The following is a 26493-nucleotide window of genomic DNA, read 5'->3' as shown; positions in this document are numbered from 1 at the left end:
ACAATGTTGGTAAAAAAAAAACCTTAGCTCTATTCTGTCAGTTCCCATACACATCACCCAGATTGATTGTCAATCAACAGCTATGGTTTCCTACAGTCACTAAAAATAGGGCAATTAAAATGTCTTAATTTTTGAACAGCATATAGAAATGAGTAGAGACACAGTCACAATGGACTGGCAAACTCAGAAACACAACTTTGACAGAATAAACAGTGAACATCAGGGGAGGCGAGTGAAAAGTGTGACAAGTGAAACAAGTTCAGAATGAATGGTAAAAAAATGTGGAAACATTTTTTTTGATACGTTAAACACAGATACACATAATTTACCATTGCATATAGCAATGGTCTAGCAATTCATTTATGTATTCTTTTGAATGTATAACAATAACAACATTATGTAGATACAGAATACCGAGTACATTTAAGCCTATTTACTTCAGCATGTAAACATGTCTCCCATCCGGAGCAATATGTATCTCATATATTCCTGTGTCTATCACAAATTCTATTCAAGCAGCAGGGTCTACTCAACGAAATTAAATCAATTCGAACTCTCTGTGTTAACTTAATTGTCCTAAGGCTGCACACTAATGCCAACAAATCTGTAATGCAAAAAAAAAAAAGACAAAATAGCTTTTAACTGAGAAGACATAAAAACTTAAAACAAGCTGTAAAACAAATGTTCCCGTTAAGGATTTTAAATGTAATGAAAGCAGAGTGTCCCAGATTTAGGTCACATAACAATTAATGTGTTTGCATGCATCTCATTGTAACGGCATGCTATATTTCATTGTGATATTGCATCCAGAAAAATATAGCTGTTGCCAGGGTAATTACTTATTTTGTTTGGCTAAGGCAGCAAAGTCAAAATGCCAGATAAACATCACATTGTTCTAATTTAAAACCCATCAGTACACTTAATTAATAGCTCAACTTCCTCCATATTCAGTTCCTAACTGTTTTTATTTATCTGTCCTTCCTCCTACATCTGTCCCTTTAGTATAATAACGGGCTCTTATATACAGCTCTGCTTTGCTAAATACAGTATAATGCATTGTGCTGTCTCTGTACTTTTGGGATTTGACCTACAGTGGCTACTGTATATGTCATTAGAAATGCTGTAAACAACTGGTAATTGATTTAATCACACAGCAGCTCATTTGCAGTTTAACATGTGTATGTATCCTATGTACTAAGAAAATAATTATTTGCATAACTGAGATTTGTTCCTTACACTGTAACTTGTACCGAAAGAGTGTATTCATTATTGAAGACACATGAGTAGAGGTCAGAGGTGGAACTACTGTTTATTCAGCAGATGCAGTGCACTGTTAAGGAGTAAGGGGGCCCATTTCTGCCCCTGTCACGTTCTTCCTGTCACCCACTGTTTTTCTCTGTCACACTCTACCTCCAACTGCCTTCCTCCAACTTCTCTGTCACCCACTGCTGTGTTGCATATTGTAAACTTGGTTAGAGGAAGGGGGCTCAAAGTATATTTTTGCACCTAGGCCCACAACCCACATGTTCTGTCACTGAAGTTTGTTTGTATGTATGTATGTATGTATGTATGTTTGTTTGTTTGTTTGTAGTATATCTCTTGTATGTGCCTTGTTAAGATGCAACCATCTCATTTGGCACTTTATGTTTCAATATTTTTAATTAAAATAAGTTTGTTAGTTGGAAAGGTGATATATTTTCTCTATGTTCTTATCATTTAAGTGCAGCCCTATGGAGTACAGGAGGAGATCTGGATGCTCTCAGCTTTAGTCAATACTTTTAAAATGTAGGGTCTGATGGCCTTAGATTTTAGATGGGACAAAATTCGGCCCCATTTTCCATGGTGGGGGTCAGCGAATGTTCAAATCCACTGTCAGGGGAGGGAAGGGGCAGACAGGGGGCTGGTGCAGGGGAACACCTAGCATTTTATGGGCATCCCCATAAAAACACTGGGCATTCCCCTGTTGTTACCTGCTTGGGGCAGGCGGCTGACATCACATGACATCAGCGCCCGCCTTGAATGAAGTTAAAAGTCAGTCTAGACTAATTATCTGTGAATTTGAAAAAAATTATTCGATGGTCGCCAATTTAACACTGGCGCAGCTGCATGTGAGTGGGTTAGCATACAGAACCCCTTGCATGCAAATGCGATGATTCGTGTGGTGGGGGGGGGGGGGCGGGTGATCGGGAGGGGGGTGATGGGCAATGTTTACCTGATTGCTAGGCTAGGAACATACACAGACTAGCGAACAGGTCTGAATCAGGACCATTGTGCACAAACTCCTTCAGACATGTCAAGCCTGATGAGATGCAGATCCCAAGAATGCTTACTAAAATATGACCGGTGATACACTGGCAGCCCTAGGTAATAGGTACATTTCTCATTAATGGGTAGATTTATGATGCAGTGATAAGGGAGGAGAAGTGATAAAGACCCTGGTACTTTATCACTGGCCAATCAGCTTCTGACTGTTAAGTTACAAGCTGGGTTAAAATAGGAGCTGATTGGCCGGTGATAAATTACCAGGCATTGTATCACTTCTCCTCCCTTATCACTGCTTCATAAATCTGCCCCATAGTTACAGTATGTTGCTCATTAACTAGGTTAGGGGGGTCCAACATTTTTTCATTTATCGGGACAGTTCCCTGTTCTGCAAATGTTTGGTTGGGGGATCAGAGAAAAACAACCTGTCAAAAATTCACTGATTCCAACCCAAAAATAATCGGGGTCGGCAAGTTTTTTTGACATCTGCCAATTCCCTGACATAACTCTGATAATCAATGTCTGTCAACTGGTGTGTAAACATCAGCAGATTAAGGAATCATAGATACATGGCCCACATTAGCCTGTCCATGAAAATTGTTTAGATGTTTGTTTGTTTGTTTGTTTGTATGTATGAATAGTATGTATGTTTGTTAATGCTTCAAGGTGATTTAATTATTAATGCATCAATAAAATAAAATATAATTAAATATAATATTGTAGTTCAAGGGTTGCTGCTTTCTCATCAGAAGCACTAAAAATAATAATAATAATAATAATAATAATAATAATAATAATAATAATAATAATAAAGCATGGAAACTACATTTTTTATTTGTTTCTAGTTGTTGTTTTGTATAGCAAAATGTATTATGGCAAGTATGTAGTTATACTGAATATAAATGAAAATTGTTGTCTTGAAGTGTAAGAAGCTGTAGGAAGAGGTAAAGAAATAAAAAAAAAATGTCATCAGCGAGTTCAACACATCATGATCTGGGCATCATAATTAGGGACATAATGAGAATATTATCCTAATACTGTTAATTGAGCTTTCAGTGTCCTTCCCCTCTTATAAAGTGGCTACAAGAAACCTCAACAGATGGACTTCTGACTGCATCCTTATGGCATTTGTAGCATTTAAACGTTAATACATTCAGTGCTAATTTTTATTCTTGATTAATCCTTTTGATTTAAAATTAGTCTGCAATAGTATTACATCATTAGATATCCAGTAAAGGGACCAATAAACCACTGCATGTGATTGTACCAACATTACTTTTCTCCACTTTCCAAGAAACATCTTGCTTATATTTTTATTATGTTGGAACACATTATTTAGTCATACAGGTTTAGTATCCCTTATCGAAAATGATCGTGACCAGAACAATTTTGGATTATTCCGTATTTTGTAATATTTTTATATTTGAAAGAGGTATTTTGAGGAATCTTGCATTTATGTTGTATGAGTGGGTGCAGGACGGGGTCCAGATGGGGTCTCGACAGTCGGGATCCTCACAGTCATTTACCCGACGCCGGGATCCCGACAGTCAAAACCCTGACACACGGGGGCTCCACGGCCACCGTCAAGTCCCCCGCGTGGGGGTGCATGACCTCCATAGATGGAGATTAGAATATATGGTGAGCATAGCGTGCCACTGTGCCCGCAAGGGTCTTTGTTACGCTCACCATGCTAAATGGGTCTGGCCAGTCGGGATAATGACTGTCGGAACCCTATACCACACCCGTATAAGTACATGAAACACATGAAATACACTCAAATATATTTTATTTGTGCATGAAACAAGGTTTTAAAACATGAAACAAAGTTTGTATACTATCTTAGACACTGAATTTGAACGCCAAGCAATCATGTCCTTGCACATAATCAGTGCCAGTTATATGTTATTTCCCCAGAAGAGCCAGTTACAGATGTAGCCAGTAGGTTTTTAGCAAAAAATGAAAAATAAAAGAACATTTTGGAAACTATGAATTTCAGTATAATTTGGATAACAGATATTTGGATAAAATGATGATACTCAATCTGTATCATGCCTGATGCTTAATAAAAATGACATGTTGTATATTGTCTCTTTAACTCCTGTCTTTCTATACTCTTTCAGAAAGCTGACCTGGCAGTGGCTCCACTCACCATTACCCACACCAGGGAGAAAGTCATTGATTTCTCTAAACCGTTCATGACTCTTGGGATTAGCATCCTGTACAGGAAAGCCAATGGTACAAGTCCAAGCGTTTTCTCTTTCTTGAACCCCCTATCTCCTGACATTTGGATGTACATTCTTCTTGCCTACCTGGGAGTGAGCTGTGTTCTCTTTGTCATAGCAAGGTAATACAGTGTTTAAATTAAATACTAAGGCAAGTAAAACATTGTTGACAACAGTGTAGTATGCAAGTTACAGTATGTTAGAGCAAGTTATAAATGTAGTCCAAAGCACATTGGGGCGGAGGCTGAACTGATTGTAAACTTGATGGTATTATGGACTTTGCATAGAGAAACAGTAGACATGACCAAACCGACACTATCAATTAAAGCAGTTTATTAAACTCCAAATTACAGCAGACTGCTAATATACATATGTAGGTATTGGAATAGATACCGCATTTTTAATACTAAAATGGACAAATGTATAACAATAAGATAAATACCCAATAATGTACAAAAAATAAACAATGTATAAGACACTGGGACTAGTCAAACTCATTATAAATGGTGTTTTCATGGGCAGATGGCTGCTCTGTGTGGCCATATCGTCCCATCTTGCCATTAGCCCATTTCCCAAAAGAGTTAGATGGCTAGTCTGGTCCTGCCTACTTGTGACAGTAGAAAATGTTCCATGGGGGGCTTATTCAACTAATTTAACCTTTAGAATAGACAATCCTACCAGTGGAAAACCCAGGATTTCTGGAGTGGGGTTTCCAAATGATCGATTTCAGAGCGATTGTTGAATGCATAATTAGCATGTAATGAGCTATAGTCTGCTCTATACAAGAGCAGTGCAGTTTAGTGCAGTGCAGTTTATGTAGTATATTACGTCAGACATATGCAGGCCCATTGATCGCGGTAACCTACCTGTACCAAGTTCTGCCCACTGGGTATGTGCAGCAGCTCCATTCTGTCCTGTATACTGCATGGTGTTGGCGCTGGCCAAGCTGTGGGTATGGGGGGGTTACAGAATGTGTGGCATATTTATGTTTCCTACATATCTATGGTATTCTAATGACCTTTCATAACCTTATACTGTATATGAGACGATCCAGTATTGTTGCAGGATTGTAGAATGACAAATAATTATTTATTTTTTACTCTATTAATGTAGAATAAAGCTATGGGCACTGAATCTGTACTATGATAGTGGGATTGACTCAAACAAATTTAAAAAGGAGTGTGACCACACCTACAGATGTGTCCTCATGCAACTAGTCTCAATACACCATATAATGCGAGACACTAGGCACAAGTGAGCCTGTAGGACCTGTGCTACTCGGCTAGTGCTGGGCAACTTTTTTAAATCCTTTTACCCAAAAATGCATATACTGTACATTTCAATATGTTGTGACTAGTAAGCACAGGAAACTGAGCTGATTCATTTGCTATACACCACTTGTACTGTATATTTGTTTGTTAATTACACATACACTGCGCAACAGAACACTTTGCATGAAGAAAAGCTGTGGCTGCTGCATCATAGCACTTTATATAAAGACTAGGTCACAAGCAGATAGTTAGGTGTCATCTTGTAAAGATGATCTCCTTCCCCAGATTATTGTACGCTATACAAATGCTGTGTCAGCACCGGGGTTTCTTGTGTTCCCGGCTGTGACCGTGGTGGACCAGTGGAGGGCGCAGGCTGGGACTGAGACTGGAGATGTGCCTTGAGGCGGCCTGGAAGCCGGGGTTGACAGTGGACAGCCTGGAAGCTGCGGGAGTTGTCGACGTAGGATGTCGGCAGTCAGATGGGAGGCGAGTGGAGGCACAGGTATAGCAACAGACTGTAGCAGAATAGGGCACAGGTGGTATTGGTCACTATAGGCATACAGTACTTGAGTGTCGACCTGGATGTTGACAGTGCCTGTCGACAGATCAGGACTGAGACGGAGAAAGTCACTGATAGTGGTAACGGTTAGATTTGAGAGCCAATGGAGTTCTCTGCAAGAAATACTTGTTCACTCAACTGCAGGAATGACAAGAGCAGGAGTCTCCTGGAAGATGGGTGGAACCAGGTAAGTATCAGCAGTAACAGCAGAGAACACAGGATGGATTCTCAGGTGAGACTGGGAAGTCTGGAGCCTTGGGAGCTTCACTGACACAGGAGTAATTCTGGGAGCAGATAGAGCAAGAGCAAGAGACTTTTTATATGACATACACTGGGGGCCTGGGCGCAGTGAACCAGAGGGTTGGCGGAGACCAGAAGCAGGGGCGCGGAGTCTAACTTGCCAGCGGTATGCACCAGGGAGTCCCGCAAGGAACTATGGGCTTGGCTGCGTCTGGCAAGCAGGTCGCGACCCCCTGCCCTGGTCCTCTGGACGCAGGCTGGGAGCGAGGACACAGGAGATATGAGAGAATGTCTTTGGAGACGGCCTGAGAGCCGGGGGTGATAGTAGACAGCCTGGAAGCTGAGAGACGGCCTGGGAGCCGGTGATGACTGTTGGCAGCCTGGGAGCTGCAGAATGGCCTGGGAGCCAGAGATGACGACCTGGGAGTCATTGGTATATGATGTCGATAACCAGGAGAGAATGACAGAGTCTCTGGAGGCACTTTGGAAAACAGTTGACACAGGATGTCGACAACAGGTGTATGTGTGACAATACTTGAATGCGGCAACTGGTGGACATCGGAGATGACACAGATGTTGTTAGTCACCAGGAGACGACAGAAGCACAGAGTCTCTGGAGGCACTTGGAAAACAGTTGACACAATGTCAACAATAGACGATAATGTGACAATACTCGGATGCAGCAACTGATGGACGTCAGGGATGACACAGATGTTGTTAGTCAGGGATAGACGGCAGAAGCTGAGTGTCGACTGTGAGGTAGACAGTGCCTGTCGACAGATCAGGACTGTGATGGTAAAAAGTCACTGATAGGTTTGAAGGTAGTTTGGCCTGGGAGCCAAGGGGCCTAGCCTAGGAGCTAGTGGGGATTTGCTAGCCCATACCTCCCAACTGTCACGATTTTAGAGGGACAGTCCCGATTTTCGGGTACTGTCCCGCTGTCCCACCCGCGGCAGGCATTGTCCCGCTGCGGGGGGTGGCAGTTGGGAGACCCCCCAATCTAGTAGAATAGACGCTGTGCGCATGCGCACAGCGTCTATTCTCGTATGAAAATGAGGTCGCGGCTAATTAGCATAAGCCGCGCCCTCATTTGCATACGCCCCGCCCCCTTTTCGGGCGCTCGTGCGGCTTCGCCGCGCGAGTGTACCTATTTCTTCAGTCCATAAGTTGGGAGGTATGTGCTAGCCAGTGCCAGCGGTATCCTCTGCAGGGGATAGCTTGCTCACTCAACCGCAGTGATGGAATTAGCAGGAGTCTCTGGAGATGAACGGAACCAGGTAAGTAGCAGCAGGACACTTGGAGAAGGTATCGCTGGAGACTGGATAGCCAGGAGCCTTGGCATTCTCTGTCTCTGGGGTAACCACACAGGAAGCAGAAAGAACATTTGTTCAAGGCAAGGAGGACTCTGGGAAACTGGCTTATATTCCTCCAGGTGATTGCTTGATTGTCTGCAGCAGCAGACAGAACCAGGAAGTATGCCTTGAGTTACCTGGGATCATGTGACTGGTGCTGAACTCAGGGAGCCTCACTGAAGTTTTAATCACTGAGAATGCAGAGCAGCTGCAACAGCTGGGAAACAGACAGGCATGGAAACATCAGAAAATAAATGTGAACCAAGTCAGGTTCATGACATGCTGCCTTTTATGATGACAGAATTAGACCTAAAGGTCCTTAATAATGCTGCCCATACACTTGTGAGATATTGCATGCAATCATTTGATTTCAACCACATCTGGCCGATAAATCAAATGATTGTATGCACAAAATGTGTACCATTCGACGCGATGTGCAGGCACGCCAGTAGAATGTCGGGTCTCAGGATCTTATGTGCTGCACATAATATTTATCGAATTGCAGGAGCAATCGCATGTGGTTTTTAATCACATGCGATGATCGAATGCAATCCGCTGGTGGGGGGCAGAGGGAACGCATTTTCAGCAGCGTGGAGATGGGGAGAGGGGACCACTTGCAGCATGGGAGACAGCTGGCAGAGGGCGGTGTTGTAGTTGTAGCGCTAGCGGCATACCCTCCAACATTTGAATATAAGAAATCAGTACACATTCAGAAAGGGGCATGGCCATGAACAAAGGGGCGTGGCCATGGGCAAAAGGGGTGTAACCACGTCCCCTTTCTGAATGTGTACTGTGGCTGTGCACCAACTACTACAAATATCATCCAGCTCATGTCACAACATAGCGCAACATAGTGAGGACCCCAATCTTGGGAACCAGATCATCCTCCAGCGTCTCCTAATACCATCTAGGACGGCAAATTGCCAACCACCATTTCGGTAGTGCACTACCCGGAGAGAAAGAAAAAAGCCCCCCCCCCCCCCCTTATTCCAAGGGACACAAAGGCAGCTACGCAGAGACATAAGTATTGTCTTCCTTGTCCTATTTATATTTATTATATTTTATATTGTTTTTTTTTGTCATTGACATTAATGTTATTGTCTTTATATATTTTGCTTATTTTTTTTTTAAATTTATATACATTAAAATTGTGATATCCAATTGATCCATTTAGCGCTCTACCTTTTTTTTTCCCATGTCACATGTTGGCTTGGTGGGCTGCTGGAATATTAAATAAGTATATTTAATATACTTATTTAATAAATAAGTATATTAAATATGCTTATTTAATATGGCAGCAGCCCACCAAGCCACCATGTGACATGAGCTGCAGGCAAAGTTTAACAAGATGCTGGAGTGATTATTTAGTGCAGCCTGGCTGTCACCTACTCTGTGCTGTTCAATGGCGACCGGACCGCAGCGTAGATGATCATCCCCCTCATGCACGCCAGGCAGTGGCCACCGCACCCGTGACCCCTCTCTCCCTCATAGAGATTGTTCCTGAATTCTCAGTCTGCGCATGCGCAGACAGTGAGGGCAGAGAGACAGCCTTCCCCTGAGTGCGCAATGCACTCATGGGAACGGAGGGGGAGATGGTAGAGCCGGAGCACCAGGACAGCAAGCACACAGAGCGGGGCCCAGGACCTGACAGCCAGGAGGAGGAATGATTTTTGCGTCGCACAGTCAAGTTACAGAAAACCGGTACATTCGGTACAAACTGATTTTGCCGGTACAGACTGTTAAAAAACGGTACTGTACCGGCAAAATCGGTACAATTGGAGGGTATGTAGCAGGCAGTGGGGGTCTGTCAGCGGTGGCGGCAGAAGTGTTTAAAACACTCTGATTGGCTGAGATAGCTTAGCCAATCAGAGGGCTGCCCAGTGTTTAAACACTTTTGCCGATACCGCTAACCTCTGCCACCTGCTAGCACTACTGTGGCGGCAAATTGTTTAAACTGGGCAGCCCTCTGATTGGCTGAGCTATCTCAGCCAATCAGAGGGCGGCCCAGTGTTTAAACAATTCTGCCGCCACCCCTGAAGGACCCACCCCTGCCCGCTAGCACTACTTCTTGCGCTACATAACGCCGCCCTCTGCCCACCCTCTTCCAGCATCCGATGTGCCATCTCAAGAGGCACTTTAGCACCACAAGATGTGATTGGGATTGATGGACATCGCACTGCGATGTTGCATTGAATCCGATTGCACAAGTGTATGGGCAGCATAAGGCTATTCCAGAGCCAGATTAAGGTCTAAATGGGCCTGGAGCTGAAAATGATCAAGGGCCTATTATGCGCAATAATACGGGTTGCGGCCAGCACCTAATAATGTGGGGGGCATGACCCATGTTCTGGTTGGGTGGTCTGCTCATGGGTGTGTCTCTATTTGTGTAAATACTTTCGACTAATTATATATGCCTGGAAAAGGCAGGGGGCTGGCATAAGAAAAATGCAGGGAGATATATTGGAGGGTGCACTCCAAAGGTGCACCCGCATTACCCCGATGTCCTAAGATACTTGCGGGGTGAGGCGGCACTCCAGTCATAAAAAAATACTGAAAACCAAACTTGGTAGACAATATGTCAGCACCTTTTATGTGGTAACCTAAGTTTACCACACCATGTACCCCTTATACAAATCATGCAACACAATAGTAACCCCTTATACTGTACTTGCTTCTTACACATTATGCCAATGAGACAAAATTCACACCGACTGAGCAAAAATTCACACTATGGCACACAGATTGAGTCAAAAGTCACGTTATGCCACACAGATTAAGGCAAAATTCACATTTTGCCACATGGATTGAGCCAAAATACACACTATACCAGGCATGTCCAAACAGTGGCCCTCCAGCTGTTGTGAAACTTCACGTCCCAGCAAGCCTTGACATAGTTTTAGCATTCACTAATTGCAAAACTGTGGCAATGCATGATGGGACTTTTAGTTTCACAGCTGGAGGGCCATAGTTTGGACATGCCTGCACTATGCCAAACAGATTGAGCAATAAAGCACAATATGCTTCATAAATAGAGGCATTGCGCGCCAAAGGCGCACATTAACAATTTACACCATAATGCCCATTACATGTTAAGCCTCACACCATAATCTCCATTACGTATTATGCCAAACACCATAATGCCTATTAAAAATTATGCTACATAAGTGTTGCTTACCTACATGTTCATTGCCAGAGGTTCTATGTTCATTGCCAGGGGTTCCATGCTCATTGCCAGGGGTTCCATGCTCGTTGCCATGTGGGATTACATGCTCATTGCCAAGGGGAATACATGCTCGTGGTAACTGGGGGACAGTCGCCGCCTGGCAGAAATGACAGCCATTAACAGCCGGGCAGAGAGCAGAGCACTGCTATTTGAAATAATACCCCTTTCACACTAGAAAATGCAGGGACTTACCCGGGAATATGGTCCCAGGATCATGCAGGGACATTCTCGGACTGGCCCCTTTTACACCAGTCTAGTCCCTGCATTTTCTGGTGTGAGGGGGAGAGAAAACCACGCCTGCCCCCTTTAAACAACCAGCTCTATCTTTGGAACCAACTGACCCATTTACATGTAGCCTTCGAATGATTTAGGTCCCGTGAAACTGGGCCGTTTGGTTCTAGAGAAATCTGTCCTCAAACAACATGAACAGCCATGAATAGCCTGCAATATCTCTAGAACCAATGAACCCATATGGACCAGGTATCAGATTGAAGGCCCAGCGATTTGGGTTCGACTGAGATCAACCTTGAGTTTCTGTGATGCTGTAGGGGGAACTGGCAGCCGTTGGAACCGGGTGGAGGTCGGAATTAGCGGGTCCCATGTTATCCTATGGGGAAAACGTTCCAGGTTTGCCTGGCGGTATCTCCGGTTCCCGGGGGGCTAGTGACATGAGGCTGGTCGCGTTGGAGAGTGGGCCTGGAGCTATAGCTCCATCAGGTCCATTGTTAATCCAGCTCTAGGCTATTCATATCTTTATCTGGGCAGGAAGAAGCCACAAATCTCTATGTTTAAATTGTGTCAATCAACTGCCAGGGGAGGTGTTGGCAGCTAACTTTAGGTATGCAATAGATTGGATAAATAATACTAATAATTACACTATGGTTGCGCTGGATCAAGCTTTCTGTCCTGCCAATCCTCTTTTTGGGGCAGATGTATTAAACTTTAACAAGAGATAAATCCAAGGGTGATAAGGAGAGATAAACATCCAGCCAATCACCTGCTAACTGCCATGTTACAGCCTGTGTTTGAAAAAAGTCAGTAAGGAGCTGATTGGCTGGACGTTTATCTCTCCTTATCACACTTGCATTTATCTCTTGTTAAGGCTTAATACATCTGCCCCTTTAGTCTTTTACACATGAAACCATCAGCTTTTCCCTCTGTAGTGTCTGATAATTTTTTACTTACTACATGTGCTGCATGGCGATTGTCTCGAGCTAGGTTTGAAATGATCTACATATAACTCAATCTATTTGTCCTTACATTTCAATATCAATACTCGTTCCCCATTGATGTAAAATGCCTGCTTACTAATGAGTGGTCAAGGACAGGGCTTTGTTTGATATCAGATGTATTAGACATGGAGGGTTTTACAATACTATCATATCAGGACTTGATAAATTCCCTCATTTAATTATCCCTTTGTTTGCATATTATCAACTACGCAGATATGCTTTTAATGTAGTCTCTAAATTGTCGGAAACGGACAGGAAAAGGGGTTTAGATATAACGATAAGACAAACCACCGATAACATCTGCTCTACTTCTATGCTGTATTTAAATATCAAACGACAGATCCAGCTTCATACATTACAATCTGGAATGATAAAATGGACGATTGATCTCTCGGCCATTCTCTTAACCACTTTTCTTTCAGCATTTACGCGTATAAATAAACATTTGGTTACGGCTTCATACATGGAGCTGCAATATAAACAATTACATAGAGCGTATTGCTCTCCAAGAAGGAGGATGTTAATGGGATACTCCGATAATTCTGTTTCAAATGTGGAGAGGCAGATGCTGATTTACTGCATAGTATGTCAAATTGTCATAAAGTCTATAGATTTTGGTTTAATGTCAGCCATTATATTAAGATTACATTTAATATTATCATTGCTACCACTCCAAAGTGAGCCTGATGGGGCTTCTTTTTGCAAATTCCTCCTAAAAAGTATCCAATCGGATTTCTCCCAGCATCCCCTATGGCTGCCAATTCCCTCTGCTCATGTGCAGAGGGACCCTGGGTCTGACACACAGAAGTACAGTGATTGCAAAGAATAGCTGTTATCGGGAGTGTTGTGCTTTGCTTTACTAATCACATATGAAAGTACATACCCAAAAATGATGTACATAATAGGCGGCATGATGAACCGCATTGCAGATGCGACACCTTGTAATAGGGCCAGCACTACTAGTGGGCAGCTGCCTAGGGCACCTGGATCTTGGAGGGCGCCACCGAGTCTGCCAATCACAAAATAAAGGATGTCTATGAGAAATACATCCTTGTTGTACTTATTGCAGGTAGCAGCTTTATTTCTAATGTTCCACCTCCAGAGTTTCACTTATACCCGGTTTTCACTGCAGGCAAATTCTAGCATGTCGACTCGGAAATTTGCCTTTTAACACAGTTTTTTTTTGCAGTGGGAACGGGTCGCATACCCGGATCTCATACACGGGTAAAACCCTTCTTTTTACCCGTGTATGAGATCCGGGTATGCAGACACGGGTTAACCAGTTCTCACTGCATAAAAATCTGTGTTAAAAGGCAAATTACTGGGTAGAACTTCTTCACCTGGGAATTTGCCTAGCAGTGGAAATGAGGGTCCATTGCTGCAGTCCCCGGTGTTTTAATGCCGGTTAAAAGCCATGTAGTTCTCACTCGCAGTGAGAACACGGTATTAAGGGCCTGGAATGTTGTTACTGTATTTTTGGAAGTTTGGGGTTAGGGGCAGTAAGTTGAAGTTTTCCCTAAGGCTCTGATAAGCCTAAAGCTTAGCCCTCAATGGTTACATAAATACATAAGTAAAATATGACACTTGTTTATTTTGTCAATGTATTTATCTTTAAGTGGTTAAGTGCTTGCTGACAAAACAACAGGTGAGAATTACAAAAAGTAAAACTATTGGATTTACTGCCCAGATTGTCATTGCCTTAACCCACTCTAAAAACAATCAGTTGATATTGTTAATGAGCTTTACAGATTAGTTTATTGATTCCTAAATTACACACATCTTTAACACTGCCAAAGACACTAATTTTTATCTGCTTGTTTACGATCCAGTCTTTGCATTGTCTGTGTAGATATATATATATATATATATATATATATATATATATATATACACTTAACATCGGCACTCACCTTTCCTAGTTTTGGGGTGCCCTATGGCTTGTGACCACATTGTTTAAACAGACATTGTAGGGGCTCTGCACACACTAAATTAACTGATAATAAATAGTGGAGATTTGGTTCATGAATTGATCAATGCATTTAAGCCTGCAGCCCCCTTCAAGGGACCCCACTTTTCTGCAGGTCCTAACACTATCGATGAAAATGGCTACAATACACATAGCTATCACATCAATGTTTGATTCTAGGCATGCTATCTGGTCTGATTAGTGACAGGTGTGTTGGTAGCTGCTCACCTATAAAAGCAAAGTGTGTTGTGAGCTTCAGACCAGATAGCATGCCTGGAATCAAACATTGATGTGATAGCTATGTGTATTGTAGCCATTTTCAGCGATAGTGTTAGGACCTGCAGAAAAGTGGGGTCCCTTGAAGGGGGCTGCAGGCTTAAATGCATTGATCAATTCATGAACCAAATCTCCACTATTTATTATCAGTTAATTTAGTGTGTGCAGAGCCCCTACAATGTCTATATATATATATATATATATATATATATATATATATATATATATATATTTACCCAATAGTGGTATGGCGCCAACAATTATAATGTAAATGTCCAAATAACACAATCGTATCCAATGAAGCACATAAGAGGAATCTTCCAGCACTTATTTATTGGTCTTCAGAGAATTATCTGAGTAAAATCAACGAGTAGACAGTACCAACGCGTTTCGTCTCACAGTTGAAACTGTCTACTCGTTGATTTTACTCAGATAATTTACATTATAATAATGTAATATTTACATTATAATTGTTGGCGCCATACCACTATTGGGTAAAAGTGTTGTGGTCTGTTTGTTCCCTACCCCTCAGGGAGCATAGTGGTGAGGCTGCCTGATATCTATTAACTAAGTGTGTTAAACAGGCTATTAGCGCGATTTGGAATCTTGGGGATATATATATATATATATATATATATATATATATATATATATAGAAGAGAAGTATAGAGTGCGCTAAATACAATTCAACAACTTAAAAAAATATATAAACATTTATTTTTAGTCTTCACAAAGACTTCAAATTTAAAAGGTACAGCTGGTCTGTTATTGATACAGATGGTGTTGTAGGCCCAACGCGTTTCGTCAATAAATTGACTTCATCAGGGGCTTAGCGAACAATAAGTCAGCAAGGCGAAAAATCAAAATATGCCACAGCAAAGCTGCTAGTACGTCTGTAGGGTCTAGGATTCAAAAAAGTCGTTCACACAGGTGTGTTTCAGAGGTGTGCCTTAATGGAAAATGGGCATATAGCATCACAAGTAAGAGTGTAAATGAAGTAACATAGTGGTCAAAGACCTGCATCAGCTGTTCATTAGTATTGTTCCTAAGGCACTTCAGAACTTTTAAGGGTAAAACCGGAAGTTGACTGCCTGGGATCCAAATCAGAATTCTGATTTGGATCCCAGGCAGTCAACTTCCCATTTTCCATTAAGGCACACCTCTGAAACACACCTGTGTGAACGACTTTTTTGAGTCCTAGACCCTACAGACGTACTAGCAGCTTTGCTGTGGCATATTTTGATTTTTCGCCTTGCTGACTTATTGTTCGCTAAGCCCCTGATGAAGTCAATTTATTGATGAAACGCGTTGGGCCTACAACACCATCTGTATCAATAACAGACCAGCTGTACCTTTTAAATTTGAAGTCTTTGTGAAGACTAAAAATAAATGTTTATATATTTTTTTAAGTTGTTGAATTGTATTTAGCGCACTCTATACTTCTCTTCTATTTCTATTTGCCTATCCGGGCCCGGCTAACAGGGGTCCATTAGAGCTGCTGCTTTCACTACCATCTCGGGCGCAGTAGGGGAACCTTCTTCTGTGATATATATATATATATATATATATATATATATATATATATAATTTGCGCTAGATGTGGGTGGTCGCTAATAACAGTGTATCCCCTACTAGAGGGATCAATACAATCAAAATACAGAACCAATAGTGTTAGACAGCGCCCAAATATATTGTAGTGAGGTAAATACTCAGTCTTTCCAACTCCTTTTAAAATTGCAATCAACCAAGGTTTCTTCTTACAAATACAACTTTTATTATAAAATACATAAAAACAAAATTTCTTGAAATAGAAGTATTTCCTTGGGATTGAGGATTATACCAAGTACCCTACCAAGGTAGTATTTTATATTAAACATCAGGGAAACCATGTGAGACAAAAGGTTTAGTAATTCCAGCACAAGAGGCATGAAAACAACTCAATATAGATATATGATACAGTATGTATGTGAACTGCAAAAAAAAAAAAAATGAATGGGACAACTGTAAGAGAAAATGTGCCAAAACAGGTCAATGCTACAAAACAGATTATTACTAATGCTGTTCAATTTGGTTATATGGTGAACTACCTACAGTAGCTCTAATTACAGCACATCTTGGATGTGAGTTGTTTTAGTTTAGGTGGTAACAAGCTCAGTCTTTCACAGATAATAGGCATTAGACCACCAATCCAGGGCACCTCTGCTAGTCCAATACCCAAGGGTGCCACTGCACCAGAGCAGGCCTTAGGTATAGGCAAACTAGGTAAAACCTAGCTAATTTGGAATGCCTTGGGGCATGCATTACAAGCACAGGGCCTGATCACCTTGACAGTGGCGAACTGGGACAAGCATAACATACAGTATAAGGTAAAGAGGTACTACTGTGTGGTGTAACATGAATAAGAGACACTACATCATGTTATGTGAATAAGGGACACTATTGTGTGACATAACATAAATAAGGGACACGATCACTTCAGGTAATATGAGTAAAGTTGCACTACTCTGTGAAATAATTTAATTTGATACTATTGTGTGGTCACACCTCTTTCCAACAATACCACAATACTTTCTATCCCTATTAATATTTTGTGGACTTGCTGAAACAGGGCTCCAAAATGTCTAGTTATGGCTCTGTGGATGAGGAATGCAATGGGTGATGGATAATGTGTATTGTTGGCTGCAGTTGTGATCTGTGCTGAAGAGTAAAGGGTGCTGTGCTGGAAAAGTCATTGTCGGAACTATAAGAGGTGCCAGGGGGCAGCAGCCAAAATCTTGCCTAGGGCATCAAATTGGTTAGGGCCGGCTCTGCATAGTTCACAATTTGGAAACCACTGGGTTAGGAAATGGAATAAAAAAAAATTGTAATATTCCACTCTTGATATCATTTCTAATAAAATTACTGTATACACATGCATAAACTACCGTAGATGCAGAGAGTGCAGCTGCTATGGGGCCCACAGCTGAAAGGTTCCCACCTTTTTTGTCAAAGTAACATGTGCTATATTCAATTTTTATTATTGAATGGTACATTGGGGCCTTTCCTTGTTTTGGGGCCTACAAATATCTAGTCACACCTCTGTCTATATAACTTTGTTCCAGATATGAAAATAGAATACAAGGTGATATAGTATAATCATGAAATTGATACTTATGAAAGGTTATTTCAGAAACAGTAAAAGCAGAGTTATTTTATTTTGACAATATTTATTTTATTTTGACAATAATAGATAAAAAAAAAATGATAAGGCTCTGCAAAATCAAAAATGAAATCTGCTGAAAAATATCCTGACAGGTTAAAGGTAACATGCAAACATGCATTGAATACAGTTTATTTTTTGATTTCAACAATTGTTATTGTTTTACATTCTTAATGTATGTTTTTACAATATAAAAGAAACATATCTGCACAAGAAACGGACAAAAATTAACAATTGAGGTGGTCCCACAATCCTGTATCCACATAAGGAAACACTATATCAATATATCTGATCAATCAGTGGCGTAAGTTTGTCTCAGGCAAGATTTTTGTTTGTGCCCTCCCCACACACACACACTTTATTAAATATGATGCACAGAGCTGGCATTAAGCAATTTGTTGCCCTACACTAACACACAGATGTACCCTCCCCTGCAATTACATCACAGCCAGTGCCCCCCTTAAGGCTGGTGCCTGGCGGCAGATGACTCCATTGCCTCCGGGAGTTCCGTCACTGTGATCAATTGTAGCTTAAACTTCTAGATATAGTTTGATTGTTGTATTTATAGATTCTGTTGATCACAGTGCGTGGAATTCTGATTATAATAACTTAAAGTATTCTCAAGAAGGAATATTAGGAACTTAGAACCTTACACATATATACTTTAATCATCACAAGACAAGAGGGGGAGGGAAAGAGGTGGGGGAAATATATGACAGATAGGGTTATTATAGATATTGGCGTAAACACTTATAAAAATTTTGTATTCGTACAGCAATATACGGTTTTTTATGCATATTTGTATTTTCAGGATTTACTATCCTGCAAATATGGTGATGTGTATTCGTATTCACGGTGTATACATGGCGTATTTGTATTTTGAATATCGATAAAATATGCCTATTTTTAACATGAAAACAACATACGAAGCGTAAATAAATACGCCAAAAAATACACCTTGATTTGGAAGTGTATTTCACATCTTAGAATTTTAAACATGAGCAAAAAAAATCAGAAAATAACCCCCAGATGATCAAAATCACAAATGTGTGACTTAAAAAAGGCCACTAAGCACACATACACACTTCTTAGCTTCAAACATGGCACAAGGTTTGCATTCACAGACCATTTCAGTGTGGGCTATGAGATACCTGGGCTGAGATTTAATGGAATGTGAAAAAAATAGCATTTTCCAAAATCGCACCACATCGCACTTCTTTAAATTGCATTTTTTCCGCTAATTTACATATTTAATGGGATGTGAATTTGTGGAAAAAGATTTTTAGTCCTGAAAATGTGTGAATTTCAGGACATGTGGGATTTTGTGTAAAAAAAGGTTATAAAGAAAATGGCGTGGGGTCCCCCTGCTGAAGAAAACCAGCACCAGGCTCATTGATCTGGACCTGGTTTAAAAAATACGGGGGGAAAAAAGTGTAGCGGTTCCTTGGGAACCATGCCCGGCCCTGTGGCTGCTTTTAAAAAATCAGCGGAGCCCTATTTAAATGGTATTCTGATTTTTCAAAACCAGTCCCCGGGGTGGGGGGGGTGGTTGCCACATCAGTCAGCGGTCCCGACTGGGTCTCCCTGCTCTCCCGGCTCCTGCTAATGAAAACTGACACTTAGAAAATGGCTGCCCCCGTACTGCAGACCGTTTTTGAGGATGCTAGAGCAGGCGCCATTTGAAACCCACACTATACATGCCAGCCTGAAGTGTGACAAGCGCAGCGAGTCCCGTCAGTGGCTTAACTATTATTTAAGCTCCCCTCGCCGCACATTTTGGCAGCGCACCCCGTTTATACCTCCGCCGGTACCGCCGCTGTGCCGCATCAGTCTGCGGTCCCGGCCGGGTCTCCCTGCTCTCCTGGCTCTTGCTAATGAAAACTGACACTTAGAAAATGGCTGCCCATTCATTAGCAGGAGCCAGGAGAGCAGGGAGACCCGGCCGGGACCGCAGACTGATGCGGCACAGCGGCGGTACCGGCGGAGGTATAAATGGGGGGGGCAGAGGGGTAAGGGGGGGAGGTAAGGAGGTGGGATGGGGGGTGGGAGTAAAGGGGGGGGGGCGCTGCCAAAATGTGCGGCAGGGGGAGCTTAAATAATAGTTATGCCACTAACGGGACTCGTTGCACTCGCCACACTTCAGGCTGGCATGTTTGTGGAGCGCTCAAAAATTTAATTGTTATATATAGTGTGGAAATTGGATAAATTTACAGCTAAAAATGAAATGATCAATTGGGTATCACAAAATATGAATTCATTTAGGGCCTTATTTTGGTTCACTCTTTCTGACAAAATCCTTCTTAGATGGACAAAACCATGTGCACTGCAGGGGAGCATATGCAAAATGTGCAGAGAGAGTTAGATTTGGGTGGGGTTTTACGTCAAAGTGAGATCTATATTGAAGTGTAAAAATAAAGCAGCCAGTATTTTCCCTGCACAGAAACAAAATTACTCACCCAAATCTAATTCTCTCTGCACATGTTACATCTTCCCCCCTGCAGTGCACATGGTTTTGTCCATCTAAGAAGTATTTTGTCAGAAAGAGTGAACCAAAATAAGGCCCTTAATTATCACGTAAAATAGGAATAATAATAAAAATACAATTAATATAAATGCACATAAACTTACACATAAAAAATGAATATATTGCACTTGAGAAAAATCATGAAGGGCATACAGTAAACCACTTGTTAGTAAATAAAAGGACAATGGATACTTAAGTGAGTCCTGCTTGTTCCTAGATGGTGCTCTCCTCTGTTAAGTGTTTGTAGTCCCCAAGCGGAATGAGGGGAGGGGGGCAGGGAGATGGGGGGGGGGGGGGGGATCCGGATTCAGCTGGTACTTGTGGGTGTCCAATTTTCCTGCTGGAGACCTTGATCTTTGGTTCCACTGGTGGGCAAGATGGAAATACCTCACTTTTCGGAAAAAAGGCTCCAGAAATCAGCAGGTGGTGGTTTTCCCAATTTGTACATCCAGTTAGGGGGTGCCGGCAGGATATAGGGTGGGTCCGTGGGGGGAAAAGAGGAGTCACTGGTTCAAGGGGAATGAGTGGTGGTATCCAGAGTCCAATTAGGGGTTAACCTGACGTGTTTCGTTGTGCTAGGACAACTTTCTCAAAGGTATGCCACAGTTAGTCTGCTCAGGGTTTATATACCAACCAGCAGGAAGTGCATCATCACACATACAGAGACAATTACCCAATTGATCATACTAAATGAAATAATAAACCTCCCTACACTTCTTAAATAAGACAGGTGTAGGGGAATCTTATAGGAGGCAGTCAAAATACTAAATACATAATGTAAAGTATTAAAACATTAAAAACAAAGAAACATATTGCTACTTTCGGTAGTTGGAATGCACGCCGCGTCCGAATTCCGGTCGGTGGAACGCATACATGCGGTACAATAGAACAGAGTTATTATGCTTATAAAGCCAACGATCTATTGCGCGATTGTGCGCACTGAAACTAGAACCTATAAGGGGATGTAGGAGGCGGTAGAGATGTGGGCTGTGAAGGTGATCATGCGGCTAAAGAACCCAATGCCGCCGTCACTCTCGCAGTCCCGGAACGTCATTTCCGGCCTGTGACCCGCAAACAGGAAGTACTCAGCTTCCTGGCTCCGTGTGGTGGAGCGCATATAGCTCAAAGATTATGTGTATTGTGAGATTGATTAAACCAATTTATAATCATGTTAGTTAGATGATTATACTAATATATAATCTTATACTGATTATACTGAGTGGCTCTAACTGGCCACAAGGGGGAGCTATGCATTATCTTTCCTGCAAAGCATAAAAAGGAAAGAGGAATTGAAATTAGAATAGGGAACATTATTTGGAATTCCTGCAGTTTTTGCATTTTGCATCTTAACACAGTATAGTATGAAGATAAGTAAACTATGCAAATAAATGGTGCATTAACAATGAATGGATAAATAAATAATCAAATTAAATGTGGTAATGAATAATAATAAGAGAAAATAACATATACTTAGAATGGGGTTGTATGGGTATATTGAGGACTATACTGAAGAAGAGTAATGTTGTCCAATCAGAACCTTGTTAAGATTGTAGTCATAGTCAATATGCCGATATCGATTATAAAACAAAATCAGTTGGTGCATACACATTTAGAATGATGATTATAATAGTTGTGAAAATAATATTAATATTAATAATAAACCAGAGCGGAGGTATCATGAATGAATGATCATTATCTTACAGTTGTTAGGTGTCACTTATAAACAAACATTCAATTCTACTTGGTCATTTAGACCTTCCGGATAGATTGAATTCATGATATGCATCCAATAGATCTCCTGACGGGAGAGGATGTTGAAACGGTCTCCACCTCTTTCTGTATTTTTGATGTGTTCTAAACCTGTGATCTTCAGACATTTAGGGTCACCATTGAATGGTAGAGATAGTGAATTACACATGTAGAGGAAAGAAAAGAAGACTTGTTTTTGGGGGCACGCTTGACCAAGCGTGCCCCCAAAAACAAGTCTTCTTTTCTTTCCTCTACATATGTAATTCAGTTTATTTCTGACTTAGGGGAGCACCTCCAACCGCTCAATAACAGTACTGACAATTGTCGGGCTATACTAATAAGGAAAAAATTCTAAGCAAAACAGTATCCCAGCGCAGATAGTAATATTTTGAACTGCAGCTGTTTCAAGGGGAATTACCAAACCCCTAAAATTCAACACAGAAGAAACAAAAAGATAGAAACAGCGCTTGTTCAAAATAGTTATAACAATTTAATGTACATAATTCATAAATATAAAAAGATATACTCATTAAAAAAGACAAAACAAAAATTAATAAAATTAACACATATAATAAACTTCAGACAGTAATAAGCCGGTTTAGTAAGCATAAAAGCTGATGGTATCTCTTTAAATGGCCATGATGGTTGTTAGCTTGCATGCAATTAGTTTTAAGCAATAGCTTACTGGGTTAGTATGTTAGCTGGGTTATTCCAAGCATTTCAGTCCAACCTATGTGCACAAGGTTTTTATACTTAAGTGATCTGTGGACATGGGTTCCGGCCTCCAGACCCCGATGGTAAGCTCCGACCGCTGGTTCAGTCCTAAATATTATACGGTCATATCCGAGATATCTCCACCGGTTCCGGGTATAAACTGCCAGAAGGTTTCCCCTTTACTCCTCTACGCGTTTCTCCGCCTCTTTCCAGTAGTCAGCGGCTTCCTCAGGAGGTAGATACATGCCGCAGTGTTCCTCCGGTTTTTATAGCGTTATTTTGCGCTATGCGCATGCGTCCGAATACCGGGCTCACTCTACTTCCGCCTCGCGTCACTGTGCGTTCCAGGCCTCGTTTTCGTGCCCGTTTGCTTAATAGACTTTTATCATGGCGGATTTTGGCTTGCGTTCCAAGCCTCTTATTTTTCTTCATTCAGTACTATGCTCGTATAGAGACATTGTTGTTAACTCTAAAATGTCCAGAAAACGGTATCAAGGTTTAAAAAAGCTTTGTAAAAACCGTATCACACTCGGCTTCTTTTTCATGGGGCTTAGATGTTAACGCATAACTTAAACATTATACTGTATTTCACTATCCTTACAAATTAAAAACATATAATTATTTATTTATTTAAATAAGCGAGATATGTCCATTTTCCTATATAATGGTCAGTGCCTATTAACCTTATTACTAGATTTGTATCCTTACATATATATATGAAGAGCATGGAAGGATACTAGAATCTTTTTAAAAAACACATATACATAGTAAAAATCACCATAATAATCATAATAATAATAATATTCAGAAAAAAATAATTTAAACAAAATATATATATATATATATAAGAGAAGAGAGAGTCCACAATATTTTTAGAAAAAATTAATTAAATATACAAATAATAATGCACAACCCTATAGATTTCTCCATTCATCACTACACCGATAATTAAGAAAAATACAGCCCTATTAATGCAGGATGAATTTCTAAATGGGATAATAGAACCAAAAGGAAAAGTTATCTTCAGAAAAGGGGAAAATCTAAAAAATAAGCTTGTAAGGAGTCACTTTGTTAAAGAGAAAGCAGTAGACTTACAAAGGACAGAAAATAAAAATTGGCTCCCAGAAAAACCATGGGGTTACCACAAATGTGGAAACGACAAATGTGTAACATGTAAGGATAAAATAAAGAAAGTTACAGACTTTAGATCAGAAGTCACAGGGGAATCTTTCAAAATCCGCAATTTCATCAACTGTAGAACTCCTTATATAATATATATCATAAAATGTGGGTGCGGCCTACAATATGTGGGCCGCACCATAAGATGCCTACATGTAAGGTACATGGAGCATAGGCGGAACATCCTGGGAGGAACAAAAACACACCCATTATTGAAACATGTTTTGGATTGCCAAGGAGCGACATTGCAAAATGTGGAGGTACACGCAATCGAACATGTGAAAGCAACAGCAAGAGGTGGAGATCGCTATAAGACCCTATGCAGTAGAGAAGCATATTGGATCTTCCGCCTATGCACCTTAGTACCAAAGGGACTGAACGATACGATAGAACTAAATAATGTATAGAAAGGAGGATTTCAATAGAAATGCCCTTGAAATGTGAACTTGTACCGTATAGATTAAAGTTATTTATACACCATATCTGCTGTGGGTGGGGGTGGAGGGGAAAGGGGGGGGGGGGTAAAAAGGGTGGGGTGGGGGGGGGGTGGGGTGGTTAAAAAGGGTGGGGTGGGTGGGGGGAGGGATTAAATAGCCAATCACTATAGACTTAAAATAATTTTACACGGATAGTGACAATTCGGATTTGGACCTATGAGCATAGAATATGAACCTATCGGTGTAGTGATGAATGGAGAAATCTATAGGGTTGTGCATTATTATTTGTATATTTAATTAATTTTTTCTAAAAATATTGTGGACTCTCTCTTCTCTTATATATATATATATATTTTGTTTAAATTATTTTTTTCTGAATATTATTATTATTATGATTATTATGGTGATTTTTACTATGTATATGTGTTTTTTAAAAAGATTCTAGTATCCTTCCATGCTCTTCATATATATATGTAAGGATACAAATCTAGTAATAAGGTTAATAGGCACTGACCATTATATAGGAAAATGGACATATCTCGCTTATTTAAATAAATAAATAATTATATGTTTTTAATTTGTAAGGATAGTGAAATACAGTATAATGTTTAAGTTATGCGTTAAAATCTAAGCCCCATGAAAAAGAAGCCGAGTGTGATACGGTTTTTACAAAGCTTTTTTAAACCTTGATACCGTTTTCTGGACATTTTAGAGTTAACAACAATGTCTCTATACGAGCATAGTACTGAATGAAGAAAAATAAGAGGCTTGGAACGCAAGCCAAAATCCGCCATGATAAAAGTCTATTAAGCAAACGGGCACGAAAACGAGGCCTGGAACGCACAGTGACGCGAGGCGGAAGTAGAGTGAGCCCGGTATTCGGACGCATGCGCATAGCGCAAAATAACGCTATAAAAACCGGAGGAACACTGCGGCATGTATCTACCTCCTGAGGAAGCCGCTGACTACTGGAAAGAGGCGGAGAAACGCGTAGAGGAGTAAAGGGGAAACCTTCTGGCAGTTTATACCCGGAACCGGTGGAGATATCTCGGATATGACCGTATAATATTTAGGACTGAACCAGCGGTCGGAGCTTACCATCGGGGTCTGGAGGCCGGAACCCATGTCCACAGATCACTTAAGTATAAAAACCTTGTGCACATAGGTTGGACTGAAATGCTTGGAATAACCCAGCTAACATACTAACCCAGTAAGCTATTGCTTAAAACTAATTGCATGCAAGCTAACAACCATCATGGCCATTTAAAGAGATACCATCAGCTTTTATGCTTACTAAACCGGCTTATTACTGTCTGAAGTTTATTATATGTGTTAATTTTATTAATTTTTGTTTTGTCTTTTTTAATGAGTATATCTTTTTATATTTATGAATTATGTACATTAAATTGTTATAACTATTTTGAACAAGCGCTGTTTCTATCTTTTTGTTTATACTAATAAGGATTTGGAACTATACAAATAAATCCACTTTGCTTTTTGATCAGATCCAGGTCTGTGACATAGTGGAGACTCCTGTGCGGGTACTAACCAAAAATGTATCTATGGTAGAGATAGTGTCTGGATATACTATGATCAAGTTTTTTGTTTAAAACCCACCCGCCAAGTGCCTTTATCACCTGGTGGTGATCTTTTTGTCTTTTCTTGACATGTATAGTGTGGGTTTCAAATGGAGGCATTTGCCAGTATGTAACATGGAGCACTGGCAAATGCCTCCTTTATTGTGCATGAGACGCACTTGCGTCTGCACCGCTCTTTGTGCAGGAGACGCACGCACTAACAAATCCATAACCCTGTCTGCAGGGTTGCTGTACCCTGCCGCAATAGTTACTCAGAATGACACTTCTGCATCTCAGGCGCTCCTGCGTCTCAGACAGATGGAGCGCCTTTCCGCCGGTGCTCACATGATGCCCTCTTCGCCAGAGAGTTGATCATGCGGGCAATGGCGCTGTGTGAGAGGCGCTCGCTAGGCTTTCCAGGGATGCCAGGAAGAGAGATGCCGTTTCTGGCAACAATACGGTGAGTTGCTGCCTCACGGGGCACTATGCTGACTAGGCAGGGTTGCTGTGG

The 26493-nt window shown here is 41.0% G+C and overlaps 1 protein-coding gene across 2 annotated transcripts in view; it reads left to right on the top strand.

Moving 5' to 3' along the window:
• The window catches only part of GRIK3 (glutamate ionotropic receptor kainate type subunit 3), a 524589-nt gene that overhangs the window by 426562 nt on the left and 71534 nt on the right, over window positions 1-26493 (top strand). For both annotated transcript variants that reach the window (XR_014470426.1, XM_083173547.1), the window contains exon 11: window positions 4383-4606. Coding sequence is in view for 1 of the 2 variants with exons in the window: in XM_083173547.1 (XP_083029673.1) it covers window positions 4383-4606 (224 nt within the window). In the remaining variant the exon portion in view is untranslated. The remainder of the gene's footprint in view (window positions 1-4382; window positions 4607-26493) is intronic.

Source organism: Crinia signifera, chromosome 2 (assembly GCF_055691185.1).
Source record: "Crinia signifera chromosome 2, ASM5569118v1, whole genome shotgun sequence".
In the NCBI taxonomy this organism is placed as follows: domain Eukaryota; kingdom Metazoa; phylum Chordata; class Amphibia; order Anura; family Myobatrachidae; genus Crinia; species Crinia signifera.
The sequence above is the reverse complement of the archived record's forward strand: the minus strand, read 5'-3'. Positions and strand labels throughout refer to the sequence as shown.